Source organism: Cetorhinus maximus, chromosome 9 (assembly GCF_964194155.1).
Source record: "Cetorhinus maximus chromosome 9, sCetMax3.hap1.1, whole genome shotgun sequence".
Taxonomy (NCBI): Eukaryota; Metazoa; Chordata; class Chondrichthyes; order Lamniformes; family Cetorhinidae; genus Cetorhinus; species Cetorhinus maximus.
In genome coordinates this window covers 56219487-56241596 of record NC_135887.1, presented here as the reverse complement: position 1 = coordinate 56241596, position 22110 = coordinate 56219487, and the positions used below count along the sequence as shown (strand labels likewise).

At 43.2% G+C, this 22110-nt stretch overlaps 1 protein-coding gene across 3 annotated transcripts in view; it reads left to right on the top strand.

Annotated features, from left to right (window-relative positions):
• Nucleotides 1-10235, top strand: part of LOC144684672 (collagen alpha-1(XXVI) chain-like) — a 202185-nt gene extending 191950 nt beyond the window's left edge. For all 3 annotated transcript variants that reach the window (XM_078548762.1, XM_078548763.1, XM_078548760.1), the window contains 3 exons: nucleotides 2984-3028; nucleotides 6369-6453; nucleotides 9919-10235. In XM_078548762.1, coding sequence (XP_078404888.1) covers nucleotides 2984-3028; nucleotides 6369-6453; nucleotides 9919-10049 — 261 coding nt within the window. In that variant the 3' untranslated portion in view covers nucleotides 10050-10235. The remainder of the gene's footprint in view (nucleotides 1-2983; nucleotides 3029-6368; nucleotides 6454-9918) is intronic.
• The last annotated feature ends 11875 nt before the right edge of the window (nucleotides 10236-22110 follow it).

The following is a 22110-nucleotide window of genomic DNA, read 5'->3' as shown; positions in this document are numbered from 1 at the left end:
GATGTTCCCCAGTTGATATCAGCACTCCTGATCTATACAGTGATGTTCCCCAGTTGATATCAGCACTACTTGTCTATAGAGTAGTGTTCCTCAGTTGATATCAGCACTACTGGTCTATAGAGTGATGTTCCTCAGTTGTTATCAGCACTCCTGGTCTATAGAGTGGTGTTCCTCAGTTGTTATCAGCACTACTGGTCTATAGAGTGACGTTCCCCAGTTGATATCAGCACTCCTGGTCTATAGAGTGATGTTCCCCAGTTAATATCAGCACTACTGGTCTATAGAGTAGTGTTCCTCAATTGTATCAGCACTACTGGTCTATAGAGTGGTGTTCCCAGTTGTTATCAGCACTACTGGTCTATAGAGTGATGTTCCCCAGTTAATATCAGCACTACTGGTCTATAGAGTAGTGTTCCTCAATTGTATCAGCACTACTGGTCTATAGAGTGATGTTCCCCAGTTAATATCAGCACTACTGGTCTATAGAGTGATGTTCCCCAGTTAATATCAGCACTACTGGTCTATAGAGTGATGTTCCCCAGTTGTTATCAGCACTACTGGTCTATAGAGTGGTGTTCCCAGTTGTTATCAGCACTACTGGTCTATAGAGTGGTGTTCCCAGTTGTTATCAGCACTACTGGTCTATAGAGTGATGTTCCCCAGTTAATATCAGCACTGCTGGTTCATAGAGTGGTGTCCTCAGTTGTTATCAGCACTACTGGTCTATAGAGTGGTGCTCCTCAGTTGTTATCAGCACTATTGGTCTTCTTGATAAACATGAATGACTTGGATTTGGGTACACACAGGGCAGAATTTTACAGTGTCAAAGTGATACGAAACTTGGAAATGTAACAAACAGTGAGAAGGGTAGTAACAGAAAACAGGAGGACATAGATGGATTGGTGAAATGTGCAGACACATGGCAAATGAAGTCTAAAGCAGAAAAGTGTGAGGATAGGAAGAATGAGGCGAGGTAACGCAAACCAGGTGGAGAAAGTGTTAAAGGGTGTACAGGAACACAGCGACCTGGGTGATCACATACACAATCTTTGAAGGTAGCAGAACAAGGCAATTAGGCTGTGGAAAAACAGATGTGAAACCCTAGCTTCATTGATAGAGGCATAGGCGTTAATGCTAAGCTTTTATAAACGTTGGCTAGACCAGCTTGAGTTTATGTCCAATTTTGGGCACTGCACCTTAAAAAGGATGTCAAAGTCTTGCAGAGGGTGCAGAGATGTTTTAGATTGTAAATGAGATGAGGGAATTTAGTTATGTACAGAGAATAGAGAAGCTGAAAGCATTCTCTTTAGAGAAAAGAAGCTTTGGAGAAATCTAATGAAAGTGTTTCCCGAGTTGTGAGGAGTTTTCATTGAGCAGATGGAGAGAAACTGTTCCCATGAGCTAACTAGAGGATACTGATTCTAAGATAATTGGCAAAGAAAAGCCAGGGGAGAAATGAGGATTTGTTTTCAGTCTGCAACTTGTAATGATCTGGAATGTGCTGCCTGAAAGGGTGATGGAGGCAGATTCAATGGTAACTTTCAAAAGGGAATTGAATATTTACCTAAACAGAAAAATTCACTGACCTGTGGGGAAAAGAGCAGGGGATTGGGAATAATTGGCAACTCTGTCAGGGAGCTAGCACAAGCATGATGGATGGAAAGGCCTCCTTCTGTGCTTTAAGATTTTATGACAAACGCGGATATTAGTTTAAAAGGACCAAGTTGAAGACAATAGAAGAAGAGGCAAACAAATCAAGCCAGGTACTTCTTAAGAAAAGTCTTTTTCACTTTCAATGTATGGAGATGGTCATTTTCCTAAAACTGCTAATTTTGTTAAGGTAAGGATATCTATCGAGGCGATTGAGTCAGTGATGATGAAAGAATAGTGATATTCGTCCAAGTCAGGATGATACGTGACTTGGAAGAGAACATGGAAATGATAGATTCAAGAAATTCTGAAATTGGAGACAACCTACTGATCTTGGTAGGGAATTAATCAGGAGCTAGGAAACAGGGAGTCAGGATAATGGGTATACATCAAATTGTCAGGATTTGACTAGTGATGTCCCCCAGGGATCTGTATTGCGACCTCAGATTTTCACTATATCAATGTTTGTGATGAACCAGTAGGGAGCCACAGATCCAAGTTTGCTAATAACACTAAGTTAAGTAGCTCAGTTAATAGGAGATGGGAGCAGAAAGTTGCAAAGGGACATTGATAGGTTACATGAATGACCATAACTGTAGTAGATTGATCTCAGTATGAGGGAGAGTGAGGTCATCCACTTTGGACCCAAGAAATATAAATCAGAATACTTTCTAAATGGGGAGAAGCTAAGACCTGTGGAGGACCAGAGAGATTTAGGGATCCACATGCAGAAATCCCTAAGAAATACATATCACACACCCTCACTGTGTGAATAACTGAGAAATCCCTATCTACCATCACTCTGAGAACTTGGTCAGCTCTGATTCAGGAAGAAAGCCCAAATCCAGCTATTCAGGGCAGCTAGGGATGGGCAATAAAATCCCAAATCAAATAATAAATTTAATACCAAAGGCAGGTTTTGGAGCCAGAAGGTGAATCAGGGTGGTATTATTCTGGATTTATTATATTAGTTCTCAGTTGTTCTCCAATGCCCCTTCCCCAACTCCAGATAGTCCTACAATTCATAGTTGTGCAGTCTAATTGTTCCTTAAATGAATAAAGGCTGGAACTTCCTTTAGCATTCTGCCAATGGGCTGCTGTAAAATCGGCAGAAAGTCCTGAGAGATGAGTAAATGGGACTTCATTCTATCAAGGACTGATTTTATAGCCAGTGGAAATTTAGCCGACTGGGAGGAGACACAAAGACATTTTCTGTCTGACACCTTGTTCTCCCCGAACCAGGTTTAACCTCACTGATTACATCTGGTGTGAGAGCCAATGATATCCAGGTGATCAAAGCGATGACTGATTAATGCTTCCCTTTGTTTATTAGGGTGAACCAGGACAGAAAGGTGAATGCTGTGACAAAGATTCAGAGGTGAGGCCCTTCATCATTTTTATTCTTTACTAGGTAAAGGATTGGAACTCTGTTAAAATTAGCCTTATCCCTATCAGTAGAATGAACTGACTGTGTGAGGACATCTGAACATGTTAAGGTGAGGACTGTACAGACCTTGTGCTTCACCGTCAGTCAGGTCTTCCCTCCCTGAACCAGATTGCTTGCAACCGTGATGTCATATTTAAGCATCCAACCACATAACTGCAGTATCATTAAGATGGGCCTATTTCCACCTCCAGAACATCTCCCAACTCCATCCCTGCCTCAGCTCATCTGCTGCTGAAACCTTCATCCATCCCTTTGTTACCTTGAGATTTGATTGTTCCAATGCTCTCATAGCTGGTCTCAAACTTCCACCCAACTTGAGTTCATCCAAAACTCTTGCCTGCATCCTAACTTGCAGCAAGTCCCATTCACCCATCAGCTCTGACCTCTACTGGCTACTGGTCTGGCCGTGCCAATTTGAACATTTTCATCCTTGTTTTCAAATACCTCCATAACCAGGACCCTCCCTATCTCTGTAATCTCCAGCCCCACAATCCTCCTAATTCTCTGTGTTCCTCTAATTCTGGCCTTTTGTGCATCCCTGATTTTAATCACTCCATCATTGGTGGCCATGTTTTCAGCTGCCTGGGCCCCAAGCTCTGGAATTCCCTCCCTAAACCTCTCCACCTCTCTCTCACTCTCTCTCTCTCTCTCTCCTTCTTTGAGCCACTGCTTAAAATCTATCTCTTTTATCAAACTTTTGATTATCTGCTCTAATAGCTCCTTATGTGATGCAGTGTCAAATTGTGTTTGATAATGCCCCCATGAAGCATCTTGGGACATTTTACAATGGTAAAGGTGCTATAGAAACACAAGTTGTTGTTGTTGGAACTCTCTTGGAATTGGTAACATGCTGCGATCCAGTTCTACTGGCACAAGCAGGCCCCTGGTTCCTCACTCTCAGGGCAGTCCCTCATGTATCGGGAAGGCAGTAAGCATCTGCTGACTCCTGTTGTCCACAGAGTTTTCCAGCAGAGGTACTTACACACTAACAAGGCAAGAATTTCCTCAGCACCCAGTTGCAGAACTGTGTGCTCTCTCTTAGGCTGAGAACAGTGCCTCAACCCTGATCAGAAGTAAGTTTAAAGAATACGGGGTGAAAAATCTATGGGTCATCATTCAGTGCCGACTCCACCAAGAACAGTGAGAGGGCACCTCATTTGTAAAAATCTCTGGCATTCATCTACCTGTGGCAGTGGAAAAATCTGGTGCCCATCTATCCTTAGGCAAAGATTGTCCATTCCCACCCTGTTCAGATGTTTGTGAGGAGCGCTTTAAGAATATTAGAACTAGGAGCAGGAGTAGGCCATTCAGCCCTTTGTGTCCATTCGCCATTCAATGAGATCAGGGCTGATCTTCTACTTCTCCACTACCATTTTCCTCCACTTGCCTTGTATCCCTTGTTGTTTTTAATATGTAGAAATCTATCGATTTCAGTCTTGAACCTGGTCAACAACTGAGCTTCCACAGCTCTCTGGGGCAGAGAATTCCAAAGATTCACTACCCTCTGAGTGAAGAAATTCCTCATCTCAGTCCTAAGCAACCTGTCCCTTATTCTGAGACTGTACCCCCTGGTTCTAGACTCCCTAGCCAGGGGAAATATCCTTTCTGCATCTACCTTGTTGAGTCCTGTAAGAATTGTGTGTGTTTGAATAAGATCACCTCTCATTCTTCTAAATTCCAGAGAATAAAGGCCCAGTTTATTTAGTTTCCTCATAGGACAATCCCTCCATCCCAGGAATCAGTTTGGTGAATCTTTGTTGCAATCCATCTATGTCAAGTATAGCTTTCCTTAGGTAAGGAGACCAAAACTGCACACAATGCTCCAGGTGCAGTCTCACCAAGGCTCTATTTCTGGTGCCCAGGTTGATGCCGGGTGGCCCATCTGGATTTATTCTTATTGAGCTTTTCTGTTGTGATTGGATTTGAGCTCATGTCCCTGGAGCATTAATCCGAGCTTTTAGATTCCTAGTCCCAGTAACATTACCACTATGTTACTGCACCACTGACATGTCTCATCAATGAAGAGTCTTTTCAACCAATTCATCTAAAATACAAATATATAAAAAATAAAATGCGAAGGAAAATATTGTAGCAAGGATTTCAAAGATATTGTATTCTGTTATGACCCACAGCCAATGTGAATTGCTGCGCAAACCAAATCCCAGGGGGAGACTTAGCTTATGGGCCATACCCTTTCTTTGTATTCTGAAAATGAGAAGAAGACATACTGATCTCAGCAGCAAGAATTCCAGTAACACTTTTGGGATTTTAAAAACTAAAATTAAAAGTTTTATTAACAAGAATAAAAGAAAACTTAAGCACACAAGATTACAGTTGCACAATTTAGATTAGTCTTACAAAACATCCCCACAAAGACTCTCTACTTGGTCAGGCCCACAAGTAAACAGCTTCCCGGCAATGCTCCCTTATAGTATCACCTGAGGCAAACAGCTGTAGCATTAATGATGGCATACCACATGACCTGTAACTCTCTTCCACTCTGCTGTGGAAACCCAAACTTCAGAATAAAACTGTTTTTGCAGCCCAAGACTTTTCTGGCTTGACTGGATGGCTGATTCAAATCGCATCTTCTCCCAGCCCAGAGCCACAGCTCAGCACCAACACTAAGCTCTCCACAGTAACTCTGAAATATCTTTTTTCCCCTTTCATCTCAGGTTCCATTGTTTTCACACTTCTTTGAAACTCAAATCCTTCCAAATATAAGATCTTTCATGTTTCCATCTTGTCTTTGCTTTCAGGTCAATAAACTATAATATGCCCCCCTTCTATTTACGTATGGAACTCCTGCAAGGTGCAAACACGCTTCTTGTCACCTCTGACTTCCCTTTGATTTCAAACAAGCTCTCAACTTATCTAAAAATGCAAATGTTTGATCTGACCTATTCAATTGTACCTCAAGCCTAACACCTCTTTCCTTTTCATGTTTTAAACCCCCCAGACAACCTGTCTCCTATTAATCTCTGCCTAGCTTAATTAAAACACACGCACGCACACACATGCACACAACACATACAGCCTTTTTCATAGAATAACACAATATTCCCCAAAAATCACAACTCATTGTACCTGCTTAGCTAGAGGCAAAGAGGGACTTGCATTTATTTAACACTAGTATGAAAGTACCAATCTAATGAGGATTGCATGATTATCAACAAAGTTAACATTACTGAAGATATGATAAACTGACAACTGTCAGAAAATTCAACTGAAAGTCTATTCCCACATTTCCTGCTACATATGTTCTCAACAGGGAGAAGGCGTACAGCAGCTTCGGGAGGCTTTGAAGATATTAGCTGAAAGAGTTTTGATTTTGGAACATATGATTGGAATCCATGGTGAGTGAGTGCAAAGGTAAATAGTTCGAGATTTTGATCATTGTTGGTCACACTGGGTACAATGTATCTAGCTGCAACTTGTGAGGAAGAATCTGTCAGGTATGATACATCTACAAATTACAACATGTTAACTAGATATGGTCAAGAGAAAATGTACAATTGCTCACCGTATTAAATCTAATGTAATTGGCTACAGTTCCTGAGCTATTTACCACCCATTTTCAGGAGGTTGATGTTGAAATAGATAACCTTTCCCTGTTTTGTATCACTGGCTGGACCAGCATTTATTGCCCATCCCTAGTTGCCCTTGAGAAGGTGGTGGTGAGCTGCCTTCTTGAACCGCTGCAGTCCATGTGGGGTAGGTACACCCACAGTGCTGTTAGGGAGGGAGTTCCAGGATTCTGACCCAGCGACAGTGAAGGAACGATGATATATTTCCAAGTCAGGATGGTGAGTGGCTTGGAGTTGATGGTGTTCCAATGACTTTGCTTTCTTGTCCTCCTTAACCCAAAACTACAGGGCAGTCAGTTTAACATCAGTGGTGGGAAAGCTTTTCGAAATGATGACCCGGGACAAAATTAACAGTCCCTTATACAAAGGTGGATTAGTTAAGGAAAGCCAGCATGGATTTGTTAAGGGCAAATTGTTTTTAATTAACTTGACTGGGTTCCCTGTGGGTGCTCCCTCCCCCACTGGCCTTTCCATTTAGACCCCCACCCCTCTTGGACCTCACCTCCTCTCCGAATGATGAGACCACCCATACTTACATGGTGCTGGACTCTGGGACTTAGAACCTGGGCACTGCTTGTAGTCCCAGTCCTGGCCATTATACTACTGAGCTGATGGCCAATCAGCTTGGCCAGCAGCACTCTGAGGTGGGACTTCCCCCTGAGTGAGGGCCGGAAGAACCGTCAACAGCCAATTAATGCTCCTTGGTGCATTAAATGGCTGTGGAGCACCAAGTATTTGCGGGGATGCATTCTTCACTGACTCTTCAAGTGGTGGAGTTGGGTGGGGGTGGGTATTGGTGGGGGGGGGTGCAGGAAACCCTGCCCATGATGTAACGGGCACATAGAAAACCATTAGAGCTAAAGGCTGACAGGGCCCAGGTCCTGATGGACCTCATCCTAGAGCCTTAAAAGAAGTTGCTGCTGAGATAGTATATGCAATGGTTTTAATTTTCCAAAATTCCTGAGATTCTGGAAAGATCCCATCAGATTGGAAAATAGCAATCAAGAAAGGAGGGGGACAGAAAGCAGAAAACTATAGGCCAGTTAGCCTAACATCTGTCATAGGGAAATGCTAGGGTCTATGATTAAGGAGGTTATGACAGGGCACTTAGAAAATATTAATTCCATCAGGTAGAATCAACATGGTTTTGTGAAAGGGAAATCATGTTTGACTAATTTATTAGAGTTATTTGTGGAAGTAACAAGCAACATGGATAAAGGGGAACCTGTCGATGTGGCGTACCTGCATTTCCAAATGGCATTTGATAAGATGTCACATCAAAATAAGAGCTCACATTGTAAGGGGTAAGATATTAGCATGGATATGATTAGTTAGCTAACAGGAAGCAGAGAATAGGGGTAAATGAGTCATTTTTAGGTTGGAAAACTGTAACTAGTGGAGTGTCACAGGAATCAGTGCTGGGGCCTTAACTATTTACAATTTACGTCACTGATTTGGATGAAGGAACTGAATGTATGGTTGTTAAATTTTCTGGTGACACAAAGAAATATAGGATAGTAAGGTGTGAAGAGGATATAAGGAGTCTATAAAGGGATATAAATAGGTTAAGTGAGTGGGCAAAAATTGGCAGATGGGGTATAAAGTGGGAAAATGTGAACTGTCCACTTTGGCAGGAAGAATAGAAAAGCAGTATATTATTTAAATGGAGAGAGACTGCAGAACTATGAGGTACAGAGGGATCTGGGTGTCCTGGTACATGAATCTCAAAATGTTTGTATGCAGCTACAACAAGTGATTAGAAAGGCCTGTGGAATGTTGGCTTTTATTTAAGGAGAATAAGTAAGAAGGTTTTTGCTACAGCTGTACAGGGTATTGGAGACCACATCTGGAGTACTGTGCACAGTTTTGGTCTCCTTACTTAAGAAAGGATATAATTGCTTTAGAAACAGTTCAGAGAAAGTTCACTCAACTAATACCTGGGATGGGGGTGGTTATCCTATGATGAAAGGTTGGACAGGCTGGGCCTGTATCCATTGGAGTTTAGAAGATTGAGGAGCGACCTTATTGAAATATGTAGGATCCTGAGGGAATTTATCAGGATAGATGCTGAAAAGATGTTTCCCCTTATGGGAGAGACTAGAACTAGGAGACACAGATTAAAAATAAGGGTCTCCTGTTTATGATGGAGATGAGAAGAATTTTTTTTCTCTTGGAGGGTCATGAATCTTTGGAATTCTCTTCCCCAGATAGCGATGGAGGCAGGGTCAATGAATATTTTTAAGGCTGAGTTTGAGAGATTCTTGATTAACAAGGGAGTCAAAGGGTATAGTGGGGTAAAAGCAAAATACTGCAGATGCTGGAAATCTGAAATAAGAACAGAAAATGCTGGAAAAACTCAACAGGTCTAGCAACATCTGTGGAAAGAGAAACAGAGTTAATGTTTCAAGTCCATATGACTCTTCTTCAGAGCTAAAGAGAAGTAGAAATGTGATGGATTTTATATTGTTTAAGGGAGGTGGAGCTGGTGAAGCTGGATAGAAGGTCAGTGGGGACTAAGAGAGATTGACAAAGATGTCATGGACCCAAGACAAAAGGAATGTTAATGGTAGTGGTGGTGAAAACTAAAGAAGGTGCTGATAGTGGCATAAAGGTAAGAAAGCAGAATGTGTTAATGGCAGGACAAGGGTCAGCTGATATAAGGGGGTAGACAGGAATTGAGTGGAGATGAGGCCATAATCAGATCAGCAATGATGTTATCAAATGGCAGAGCAGGCTTGAGGGGCCAAATGGCCTACTCCTCCTAATTCGTATATTGTAACAGAATAAGTTTGAAGGACTGAATGGAAATAACCTGTTTATTGTACAACCTGGGAAAGGCCATTTCCTCAGCACACAATCTCACTGCCTGAAAGGGTGGTAGAGGCAGAAACCCTCATAACATTTAAGAAGTATTTGGATGTGCACTTGCGATGCCACGGCATACAAGGCTATGGACCTAGTGCTGGAAAATGGGATTAGAATAGTTAGGTACTTGTTTGACCAGCACAGTCTTGATGGGCCGAAGGGCCTTTTTCTGCGCTGTAGACCTCTATGACAATCCTGGAATTTATACTCTGAGGTGAATAGGCCCACACAAGGTGGGAAGAGGATGCTAAATGGGTCAATGTGAAATTAAAGCAAAAATTATTGGAAATACAGAGCTGGCCCATCCACATTGAAATCCAAGAAAATAGTTAGCTTTACCTCAGAACTTACTCAATGTCATTTTTCCAGATACTTCCACAACACTGGAACCTGGATCAGGATTTGAAGCATTGCTGCCAAATGGAAAGATCAAGAGGGAGGGACAGCTACACCGTACACTCTCTGCACTGCTGGCTGGCCAGGAACAAAAGCGGAAATAGAGGCAGGAAGTGAAGGGAAGGAAAGAACTTGTGAATACAGGCTGGAGAGTAAAAGGAAAATATGCTTATCAGATTGTTAAAGGTGCAGCATTGGTTGGCCTACACTGGCTTAAGAGAGCCCATTGAATTGGTTTCTTAAGGAATTCAAAAAGCAAAAACACAGCAGATGCTGGAAATCTGCAAAAATACAGAAAATGCTGCCTACACTCAGTGGACCAGTTACTTTCTAAGATGGGGGCAGAGCGGTTGAGTAGTTGAAACCAAATAATCGGACCAAAATTCAAACAATTAAAAACATGTCACTTGCAACATGCACTTGCCAGGTTTAGGGTAAAGGTTCCAATTTTCCAAGCCCCACAAAAATGGGCTTGTGTTGCCCCAGATCATGGGTCCACTCATACCCTTAGGGGGGCAAGCAGTGCCTGAATTTCCAATGTAATCTCTGCCCTCAATTTTGACTAAACTGCAGATGGTCAAAACTTAGCGAGGAGGCGGGGTGTTTCAAGGTCTGCAGTTCACCAGGTGCAAGCAAAAAGAATTAATTATTCACACAGGCCCATTGGAGTAAACTCTTTTGTTTAATGTTGGAGTTTTTGGGTGTCCTGCTGCAGAAATACATGTAATAACCTTGTCACTGGTTTCAGTGAAGTGCAGCCTGTGGAGCAGCAATCTTCAGACATTCCAAGCCATGTATGTTTCTTCCTGTAGTTAAGGGAGGACCATTTCAGTTGTACCAACCAAAAGTGTGGCGTCAAACACTTACAAACAAAACTCAGTTAAAAAGTAGAACTGAAAATACAACCAGGCACAAACTGAAAACTCTACTTTCAGATACTCTGTTCGAAAGCTAGAGGACATCCCAACAAATGCTGACTGTGAATCTGCTGAGAAAGTGCCCTGGTGAGAATCTTGGGAAATTGCCAATGTGATCTTAAGCAGATGTTTATAATACATGAACACACAAATAGGAAACTCTCTCAGTTAGGATTTCCAAGATCCACCTAATGACCTGAATAGAAGCTTGTGTGTATTAGAAAGTAGGTGGACATCTGGCCAGGTGGATTTTCTTTGGACTTTCCAACCACATCAATGCTCTGCTCCCAGCAAAGGCCACCTAGAAATTTTCTTAATTTCTTTCAGTATCACGGTGAAATTGTGCCCTAATTATTTCCCATGGATGGAGAACACAGGGTTCTTGACTTGTCCAAAGTAGGTCAACATAAGAAAAATGCTGCACTTTTAAACAGAGCTTTCCATTAAAATCTGAACACCCAGATATTTGGAAGAAAGTGTTTTGCTGTCTTATCCAGAAAGTAATATTGTTTAAAACTTTTTAATTAAAACAGGTGTTATATCACTATGAACCCTTATATACAAGTTCATAAATACTGTAACAGTAGGTGTGCATTTGGTAAATTTAATATATATATATATGACATTTTAGATGTAGGTTTTGCACTAGACTCCTGCATTTTAATTTTTTTTATAATTAGTTCAGATTTCTTGGGTATAATTTATATACCAGTACAACATAATACAATGCAACTGATATCAAGAAACGTCAATATAACCTGTCTCCCCATGCATGCTAATGTATCAACCATCTGCAGGCTGTAAGGTTGACACATGAAGATGAGATTGGCCGTTGGTTTATTGCACAAAACTTCCCTAATTTGGGAGGAATTGGCCATCTCACTTAGAGATGAGAGATGGGATATAAAAGATGTGCCAATGGTGTTTCACTCCACTCTATTTCACCTGGAAGTGCTTGATACTGACAATGGTGCCTAAACGCAAAAAATTCCATTTCCCAGCAAAGTCCCTCCCATTGATTTATGCAAAACCTAACTAAAAAGAGAGCAACCTTTACAGACATCCATCAACTGTATGTGCAGACCTGTTCCCACTGGACGTGCAGACCTGTTCCCGCTGGATGTGCTGACCTTTACCCTTGGATGCGTTGACCTTTACCCCTGTTGTAGGTGTTGACCCATAACCAGTTTGATGTGGCTGTAGCTTTATAATGAATTTTAAATGCATCAAATTCCTAAGACAGAAGCAGTATTCAGCGTGCATGTTTGGTTTCCTGATCATTTTCTGTAATTATCTAGCATTAATTGCATTTATATATACACTGTTACATTATGCCTGATTGGAAATGTTGAAGACATTGTCAGCCATTGTGCTTTGCAAACAACAACACCCACATACATTGCACTGAGGTTGTTTAACATGGTGATGTCCAGCAATGCCACTGTCATATTTATTGTCTACACTTCCTGATGTCTTTTTTAACTAGACATAAAATTAAAGATATTTCTAACCAGTTTGCTGCCGGTGCTGAAGTTAGGTGGTTTAATGTTTAATAACATGACCGATCACATCTCATTTACTGTTTGAGATCTTCCTGTGTACGAACCAACTGCTGGGTTTAACTGACATCAACAGTGACTGCATTTCATATAGAGTTCACTGCCTGTAATGCACATGGCAATGTCTTCACGGCTGCTGTATGAATTCACTATTCTTCCCCAGTAAGACCCCTCAGTCACAATGGGTGGCATTTTGCTTCTCCCACCTAATCTAGTGCTACTTCTTGGACAGGAATACATGAGCCAGGCTGGCTGCTATGTGTTCTTAATGGCCTCTTTATACTGAGATCCTCCTTGCCTCTTCACCAGCTGGAGTGTAAGAGGGCTTATTCCATCACTGCCACAGCAATGGTGTTCCATTAAAGTTCGCCTATGAGAGGGGGGCAGCGACAGATTTCAGAGGTTTAACCTAACACCAGCCGTGCCCGTTGCAGCCATGCTCCTGCCCCTCGTCTCATTTCACCATCTCATCTGCTGATTGGTGTGACAGCAAAACTAATGGCAACAGATCAGTGTAGTGCAATCTTATAGTTCTGTTTAACCAATCCCCAAGCCTAATGAAGCTGGAGTACCAGTCAGTAATAACTGTGGGCTGGACATGGACAGAGTCAAGCAGCTGGCCTGAAACCTCCTAAATGATGATCTTCACTGCAGATACATTCAATGGTGGCTTCAGTTTGACAAAATTACCACATAACAGTGTGTACATGTAGCTGGTAAACCCCTTCACTCAGCAGCCCATCTACCACGCATTAACTGGTCTGACTCCCAATTTTCATCCCATAACCACTAACTCAAACAAGCATCCTTTTAAATTCAGGTCTCGGGAGAGCCATGTCCTCAGGATCATTAGGAAGGCAGGAGGAAGCTTATCCTGCAGACAGCAGTTCCTCCAACTCTGTCACCATCTGCTCCTGCTCAGTACAACACCCAGTGCACTGGCCTCTAGGCTCACAAAATCTCCCAGGGTTTGTATACAATGCAAGGACGGAGTGAGTGATAGTGTGCACAGTGAAGTATCGAGAGGTTGGGATAGATGATGGGCTCAGCTTCCTCTAGGTCACCTCGTGAAAGAGAACAAGAAGATTTGCAATGTTGCTCTTATAAGAACCTTTCAGGTCAAACTCTCATTAGGAAGAAAGGCACAGTGAAAGGATTTGGTATTTGTTATGTTGACACTGGAATTTAAAAGAATAGAACAAGGGGAAAACCAATAAAAGCAAAGTGGTTAATACACGTCCTGAGTACTGACAGGCCTCTGCCTCTGACAACCCACACCCCCTGGAGCAAGCCTTCACCTTCATGGCCTGGGTGGTAATCAGCTGGAGTAGATCACATGCCCAGTGGAGACTTGGCCTGTTTTTCAGATTACCACCCAGACAGTGAAGGTGAAAATTTAGCCACCAATGGCCCCTGTTCTCTGGATTTATAAGATTTGCTCCTCATGTGGGATTGAAGGATGAACATTGAAATCCTCCTCCTGTGAACATTCCCTCCATCTTATTAAAGGCTGTCTTCTGCAACCAGGATTGGAGAAGCTAACAGAAACAGTAGCACAGTGATGATGTCACTAGACTACAACAGCTTGTATTTGCTGTCCTTAATGTAAGGGGATATGAGGAAGATCTTTTTTATGCAGCGAGTGGTAAATATCCTGGAACTCGCTGCCTACGAGGCTGGTGGAAGCTGAGATGATCAATGATTTCAAGAGGAAATCAGATGGATACTGGAGGGAAATAAACTTGCAGAGCTACAGGGATAGAGCAGAGGGTTGGAGCTGACTGGATTGCTCCACTGAGAGCCAGCATGGACTTGATGGGCCGAATGGCATCTTTCTGTGCCATATGTGACACTATGACATTTGGAGTGGTTAAAGGGAAGTTAGATAAATACAGGAGGGAGAAAGGAATCGAAGAATGCGTTGATAGCGTGAGATAACATAAGATGAGAGGCAGTTTGTGTACACCATTCACACTAGTATGGACCAGTTGTGTTGAAAGGCTTGTTTGTGTCATTGTATGCAATTCTATGTAAGATCTCACTGACCCTGGACACTGATCTGAGAAACTGCATCCTGGGAAGGTCCCTACAGTTGGGCATGGAGATGCCCTGGGACATCACTGCAGTAGTTCCTCAGGGTAGTGTCCTAAGCCCAACCATCTTCAGCTGCTTCATCAATGACCTTTCTTCCATCACAAGGTCAGAAGTGGGGATGTTCACTGATGATTGCACAATGTTCAGCACCATTCGCCACTTCTCAGATACTGAAGCAGTCCATGTCCAAATGCAGCAAGACCTGGACAATATCCAGGCTTGGATTGACAAGTAGCAAGTAACATTCAGGCCACACAAGTGTCAGGCAATGACCATCTCCAACAAGAGAGAATCTAATGATCGCCCCTTGACGTTTAATCACTGAGTCCCCCACTATCAACATCCTGGGGTTACCATGAACCAAAAACTGAACTGGACTAGCCAAAAAATACTGTGGCTACAAGAGCAGGTCAGAGGCTAGGAATCTTGGATGAGTAACTCACCTCCTGACTCCCCAAAGCCTGTCCACCATCTACAAGGCACAAGTCAGGAGTGTGATGGAATACTCTCCACTTGCCTGGATGGGTCCAACAACACTCAAGAAGCTTGACACCATCCAGAACAAAGCAGCATGTTGATTGTCACCCTATCCACCACCTTAAACATTCACTCTACCACCTAGAAGGACAAGGGCAGCAGATAAATGGGAACACCACCACCTGAAAGTTCCACTCCAAGTCACTCACCATCCTGACTTGGAAATATATCACCGTTCCTTCACTGTCACTGGGTCAAATCCTGGAACTCCCTCCCTAACAGCACTGTGGGTGTACCTACACCACATGGACTGCAGTGAGGCAGCTCACCACCACCTTCTCAAGGGCAATTAGGGACGGGCAATAAATGCTGGCCCAGCCAGCCATGCTCACATCCCATGAACAAATCAAGAAAACATACCGGCCATCTGATCATCCCTCAGTGATACTCTATACCACACCTATTCCTCAGTGCTTCTCTGTATTCTGCACCTCTCACTCCCAAACGCCTGTTTCGCAGTTTCTTCCCCTGGATCCACCCAGGCACCTCCTTCAGTACAAACCTGCTGCAGAGCAGCCAGCTCCGCGGTGGGGTAGCAACATAAAGAAATTCTTCTCCTGAGCTGCTGACAGCAGAGCCAAGGTGAACAATCACCACTTTTGGCAGATTGTCCTGAAACCAGTTAGCAACACTGGCATTATCCCATCCCCTTGTCACCTTAGCTCAGCTCCCTCAGCAGCTCCAGAAATATTTACAAAACTCCAAGCACCAGGTGAGCCTCACAAATGGCTGGGGTCAGAGTTCAGGGGTCAGTAGACAGGGTAGCTGGACATCAGCCTTTCCCACTAAGCGCCTTACTGGGAAAGTTGTGAAACTGGGAAGCATTGAGCCATCTGACTGTTACTGACTGTCCACTGTGTGGAGCTCTGCTCCAGAAGCCTGTACTGAAGAGTGAAATCAACGGCTCAGTGCACCCTGGCCTCTCTCCAATATTCCTGAGCATTCCCAGAGCCTGTCTCTCGGATTGAGAAGAGTATTCCCAAGCACCACCTTTTCAAGGACAATTAAGGATGGGTAATAACTGTAATTGGCTGTAATTGAATAAAAAAACAAGGCAAAAGTCGGGAGTGTGCTGGAATACTCTCCACTTCCCTGGCTAAATGCACAACACTGGAAATTCAATACCAGCTTGGGCAAATCTAGATTGGCACACTATCCACCTCCAATGTACTTCTCCAACACTTTCATTTTCATGCTTATTTCTTTCTCCTCCTCTCATTCCTTTTGCTTTATCATTCTTTCTCACTCACTCACATCTCTCTCCACCCTCCCTCTCCCATTCTCTCTCTTTCCCTCTGTCTGCCTCTTTCTCTTTTGCTTTATCAGTCTCTCTCTCTCTCACTCTAACACTTCTCTCTGTTTCTCTTCTCCCTCTCTTTACTTTCTCCATCAAATGCAGAGATGAGTAACTTATAGTATCAACATTTGTTCACTGACACTGGGGATGCTACAGCTACTGAATTCCTGCATGGTTAGAGGTTTTCTATGGGGATTCTCCAGTTCTCCATGAGTAACTTCAGCAGAAACTGGGAAATGAGGTAAATGATAAATTCCACGTGGTTTCTGCTCATCTTGTGCTGCAGGTACAGCAGATCAGGGAAGATGTGCTTGGAAATTCTCCTCAATGGCATTCTGAGCAAATTTAATGCAAATTGTCATTCACTTCGGAGACAGAAATTCATCCAACAGCTAAATGTGACAAGGTTCATTTTTTTATTCATTCATGGGATGTGGACATCGCTGGCTAGGCAGCATTTATTGCCCATCCCTAATTGCCCTTGAGAAGGTGGTGATGAGCTGCTGCCTTGAACCGCTGCAGTCCCTGTGGTGTAAGCACACCCACAGTGCTGTTAGGGAGGGAATTCCAGGATTTTGACCCAGTGACAGTGAAGGAACAGTGATATATTACCAAGTCAGGATGGTGTGTGGCTTGGAGGGGAACTTCCAAGTGGTAGTGTTCCCATGTGTCTGCTGCCTTTGGTCTTTCTAGATGGTAGTGATCGTAGGTTTGGAAGGTGCTGCCTAAGGAGACTTGGTGAGTTTCTGCAGTGCATCTTGTAGATGGTACACACTCCTGCTACTGTGCGTCGGAGGTGGAGGAAGTGAATGTTTGTGGATTGGGTGCCAATCAATTGGACTGCTTTGTCCTGGATGGTGTCAAGCTTCTTGAGTGTTGTGGGAGCTGCACTCGTCCAGGCAAGTGGAGAGTATTCCATCACATTCCTGATTCGTGCCTTGTAGATGGTGGACAGGCTTTGGGGAGTCAGGAGGTGGGTTATTCATTGCAATATTCCTAGCCTTTGACCTGCTCTTGAAGCCACAGTATTTATATGGCTAGTCCAGTTCAGTTTCTGGTCAATGGTAACCCCCGGGATGTTGATAGGCTGACTGGAAGGACTCAGCAGCAAAGTAAATCAAGGCAATTATCACATTTTCTGTTACAGGTGGCCTAATGGAAGTGGGTTCAGGTCTTCGACCAGCAGTTGGCATAGCTCCCAATAGATTATTTTGAATGGTGTGTGTCGGGGGAGGGTTGCAAGCTTGCTAGATACTGACTCATAGGGTTACATAAATAAGACCTTGCTCGACCTGTAAACCCCATGGAGTAGATATCAAAGCGCAAGAAACAAACATCTTCTGCAATGTTTAACTCTAAAAGCCTCCTGTCTGCCTTTTTTCATATCCTCATGCTTCTCCCCATCACAGGAATAGTGGAATTCCCATTGGGGATTCATGGCCCCAGTTCAGAAATTTATTTTCTCCAGTGACAGAATCTGCAAGTTCCAGAATTTGGCAAGGATTTTGCAAACTTCAACCACAACGTGAATGGCTCATGTACACCAACAGCCTCCTTATGCTATTGACTGCTGGGATCTTGCTGTGCTGCTCACTTATTATCCCATGGTGCTTTTTTCAGAAGCTGGATTGGGGAGTATGTTGGGAAAAGTACTGCAGAAACCTTGGCAATGCTGACCCCACTCACATTCAGAAGTGATGGGACAGTATGCGTTTCCACAGGGCTGAAGAATGGCAGCTTTGTTTTATTGGTATCATTAAAAAAGCATTCAAGACTCTTCATGATGCATGTTGATGAGTTCTTATTTGGGTGGTTCTGTGAAATTTGAGAAATGTGTTAATAGTAAGATTGGAGTAGAATATACAATTGGGAGTCACCTTCATCACCTTATCAACTTGTCCTGCCACCTTGAAGCATTTCTGTATATGGACACTGAGGTCTCTCTGCTCAACTACATTTATCCAAATTGTGCCATTTAAAGTATGCTGTCTTTTCTATTAGTCTTCCTGTGCATCACTTCACCCTTCTTCACATTGAGCTCCTTCTGCCTTGCATCTGGCCATTTTACCATCCATGTCACCCTGAAACTCATCACCACTATGCCAAGTTTCGTATCCTGGACTCAAAGAGTCATAGAGTCATTATGGCACAGAAGGAGGCCATTCAGCCCATGGGGCCCATGTCGCCTCTCTGGAGAGCAATCCAGTCAGTCTCATTCCCCTGCTCTATCCTAAATTCCTGAAAATTAATTTTCTTCAACGGACTATCCAATTTCCTTCTGAAATAATTAATGTCTCTGCTTTAACCACCCTCACACACAGCAAGTTCCAGGTCATTGCCACTCGCTCTGTAAAAAAGTTCTTCCTCACATTCCACCCACCCCCAACCCCGTGTCTCTTGCCCAAAATCTTCAATCTGTGTCCCTTACTCCATGTACCATCAGCCAATGGGAACAGCTTTTCTTTGTCTGCTTTATCTAACCCTGTCATAATCTTGTACAACTCTATCAAATCTCCCCTCAATCTCCTTTACTCCAAAGAGGGCAATCCCAGCTTCTCCAACACAACTTTGTAGTTAAATTCCCTGGAACTGGGGAAAGTCTAATTTTACTCAGCTTCTGATTTAGCGAAAGTGGACTGGGAACAGCGACTTGAAGATCAATGGGAGGCATTCAAGGAAGAGTTAGTGAGGGCTCAGGTGTGTATGTTCCCTTAAAGAAAAAGGGCGGGACTGACAATTCCAAAGCCTGCTGGGTGTCAAGGAACTTAAAGGAGAGAATAAAGGAAAAAAAAGGAAGCATGAGAGAGATACTGAGGACTCAGTAGTGGAGAAAACCTAAAAGAGTAAAAAAGTGTAGGGGTGAAAATAAAATAGAAATTAAGAAAGAAAAGAGAGGGCACGAAAACCCAAAAACTTTTCATAAGTACATAAAGAGGAAGAGGGTAATTAAAGAAATCTTAGGGCCTATAAGGGACCATACAGGTAACTTCTTAATGAATACTTTGTGTTTGTTTTCACAAGAGAGAGGGATGATACAGACATTGCAATCATGGAAAGGAGTGAGATGGAGGACATTCTACCCATCGAGTCCATGCTGACTCTCTGCAGAACAACCCAGTCAGTCCAGTTCCTCTGTTCTCTGCCCGGAGCCTGACAAGTTCATTTCCTTCAAGTGCCCATCCAATTTCCTATTGAAATTATTGATTGTCTCCACTTCCACCGCCCTGGTGGGCAGCAGGTTCCAGCTCAGTCCCACACTCTGTGTAAAGGAGTTCTTCCTCACATTCCCCCAGCATCTCTTGCCTAAAACCTTAGATCTGTGTCCTGTACTCACTGTACCATCAGCCAATGGGAACAGCTTTTCTTTATCTACCTTATTTAAACCTGTCATAATCATGTACAACTCTATCAAATCTCCCCTCGCTCTCCTTTACTCCAAGGAGTAAAGGAACAACGCCAGCGTCTCCAGTTCTCATCCCTGGAACTGTTCTGGTAAATCTCCTCTGTGTGAGCTGCCATCTGAATCTTGTCTCTGACTATCTTTTCTACAATAGTCATTCCCTCAGGAATAGATTTCACAATTGTTGTGAAGGGGTGGGGTGGCGATGCAACATTCCCAGACTGTGGCAACATATGGACAGCAGAATTAAGGGTATCCAAAATCTGATTGCAGATCAGACTCCACTCAGACTGGAGAAGATAAGGAAAGGGAACAGAGTGGGTAGGAGGAGAAAAGCAAAATCTTACTCCTTTTGTATTGTTCCTGTTTAGTGATCACAGCTGAATGTTTTCCTGCTGATTTTAAAAGGAGATTGGGTGATAGTTTAATGCAGCAGGCCTTCCAGTAATGACTAATATGATAAATATATGCCATTGTTTGGAAGCTGGCTCATTGAGGCTGGATTTAGAATGGTGTGACTGACAGTACTGCACTCTTTCCCAGTATTCACTGTTATTTCTACAGCTGGGTTAGTTAAAATTGGGATCAGTTTGTGATTAGCTACAACAGCTGTTAAAGAGCTGGAGAGAAAAGCTTACAATCAGTGACAGTACTGGATCTATTCAGGAGAAGGTAGAGGGAAGCTGTGTTCGATGGGTTTGGATGGGTGATTGAGGAGAATGTTACCAAAGATTGATGACATGGATTAAATGTTCAAGCAACTGGACAACATTCCTCCGATTCTTTGGAAGTGATTTGATGTATTTTGTCACAGTGTCTCTGTGTCACATACCCAGCCTTAGCTAAGGGGACAAGTAGGATATTTGCCAAGCCATCTGCTAGATCCCCGCTGTATCTGGCTGCTGTCACAGGGAGTGTGAGACAGGCCTGGTGCCAATTTGCACATAGCAAGCTCCCACAAACAGCAACGTGGCATTGACTTGTTAATCTATTTCAGTTGTTGGTTGAGAGATCATTATTGACCAAGGCAGCAAGGAGAATTCTCAAGCTCTTCTTTAATAGTGTCATCTGAGAGAACACAAGAACACAAAAATTAGGAGTAGGCCATTCAGCCCTTTGAGCCTGCTCTGTCATTCGATAAGATCAAGGCTGATCTGATTGTGGCCTCAACTCCATTTTCCTGTCTACCCCCTATAACTCTCTTGTCAATCAAAAAGGGCAGGCGGAGCCTCAGTATAATGTCTCATCCAAAGGTGTAGCACTACCTCAGCGTTGCCCTGGAGTGTCAGCCTACGGAGCTCACTTTTAATGCCCTCAGAGAAACTAAGAACAAGCAATTAATACTACCTGCTCAATGTCGTCCACATCACAAAAAAAGTTTTAAAAAGTTCTCAATCCCAACCATGTCCTCCATTTCCTCAGTCTCCCTCAGTGACTAAAGGTTCAGGGGTAGCCTCCTGGTGCTTTTCAGTCACAGGCCTGGGGAGGTGAAATGAGACGGTGTTGTACCACTGAACATGTGGGTCATTCTCCGTTAACAAAGGAAAGTCTAGAGTGTGAAGGCCTTCTGCTAATCACCTCCTGAAACATAATTCAGATAATCAAAAGCATTCCATAACAGGCGGGAGAACAAGGTGGGAAATGTGTGTACCACACCATTCAGCCACCTTCTTTCCTTTTTGGGGCAGACAGCACTGTTTTCATCCATGTTATTTCATTCTAAGCGACATTACTGAACTGGAAGGAAATGGACTGAGGCCAGGTTCTGTATTCCCCCTGCAAATACAGGTATGGTCCTAGTAGAGGGCAATGGGGGAGAAAAATCCAGCCTAGGGTTTATACCATGGGAAGGCCTCCCCATCCCACTGCTTTAGCCACATTTCTACCCAGTATTTAACTAAAGAAAATTACAGCTCATTTGATTCTGAATATTAGTGGCCTGCCATAGGAATACAGGAACAGACAGACACTGCGGAGTGTTTAGGGGGGTGCTATTGATGGTGTGGTTAGTGTACATGTGCATTCAAATCACATGGCTTTGACTGGAGTTACCGAGGGACAGCACATAGAGGAGGGCCAAAGATTGATTCTTGGGGGAAACAATGAGGACAGTACCTGAGAAGAGGGAAACAATTTACAATTCGAACTAGTATGGGCGTCCAGAAGGGAAAGTGATGCTCAGCTGTTTGCCTGGAATAGGGTCAAGAGGACAGGATTTGTATCTTATGCATAAGGTAAACTTTGAGAGGGGGGTATGATGAAGATAGAAGAGGTACCCTACAGTTATTCTCTCTCCTTCATCCAAGAGCAATTGTATCCTCTCTCTACTTTTCATCAGCTTATAAAAACACTTGTTATCTG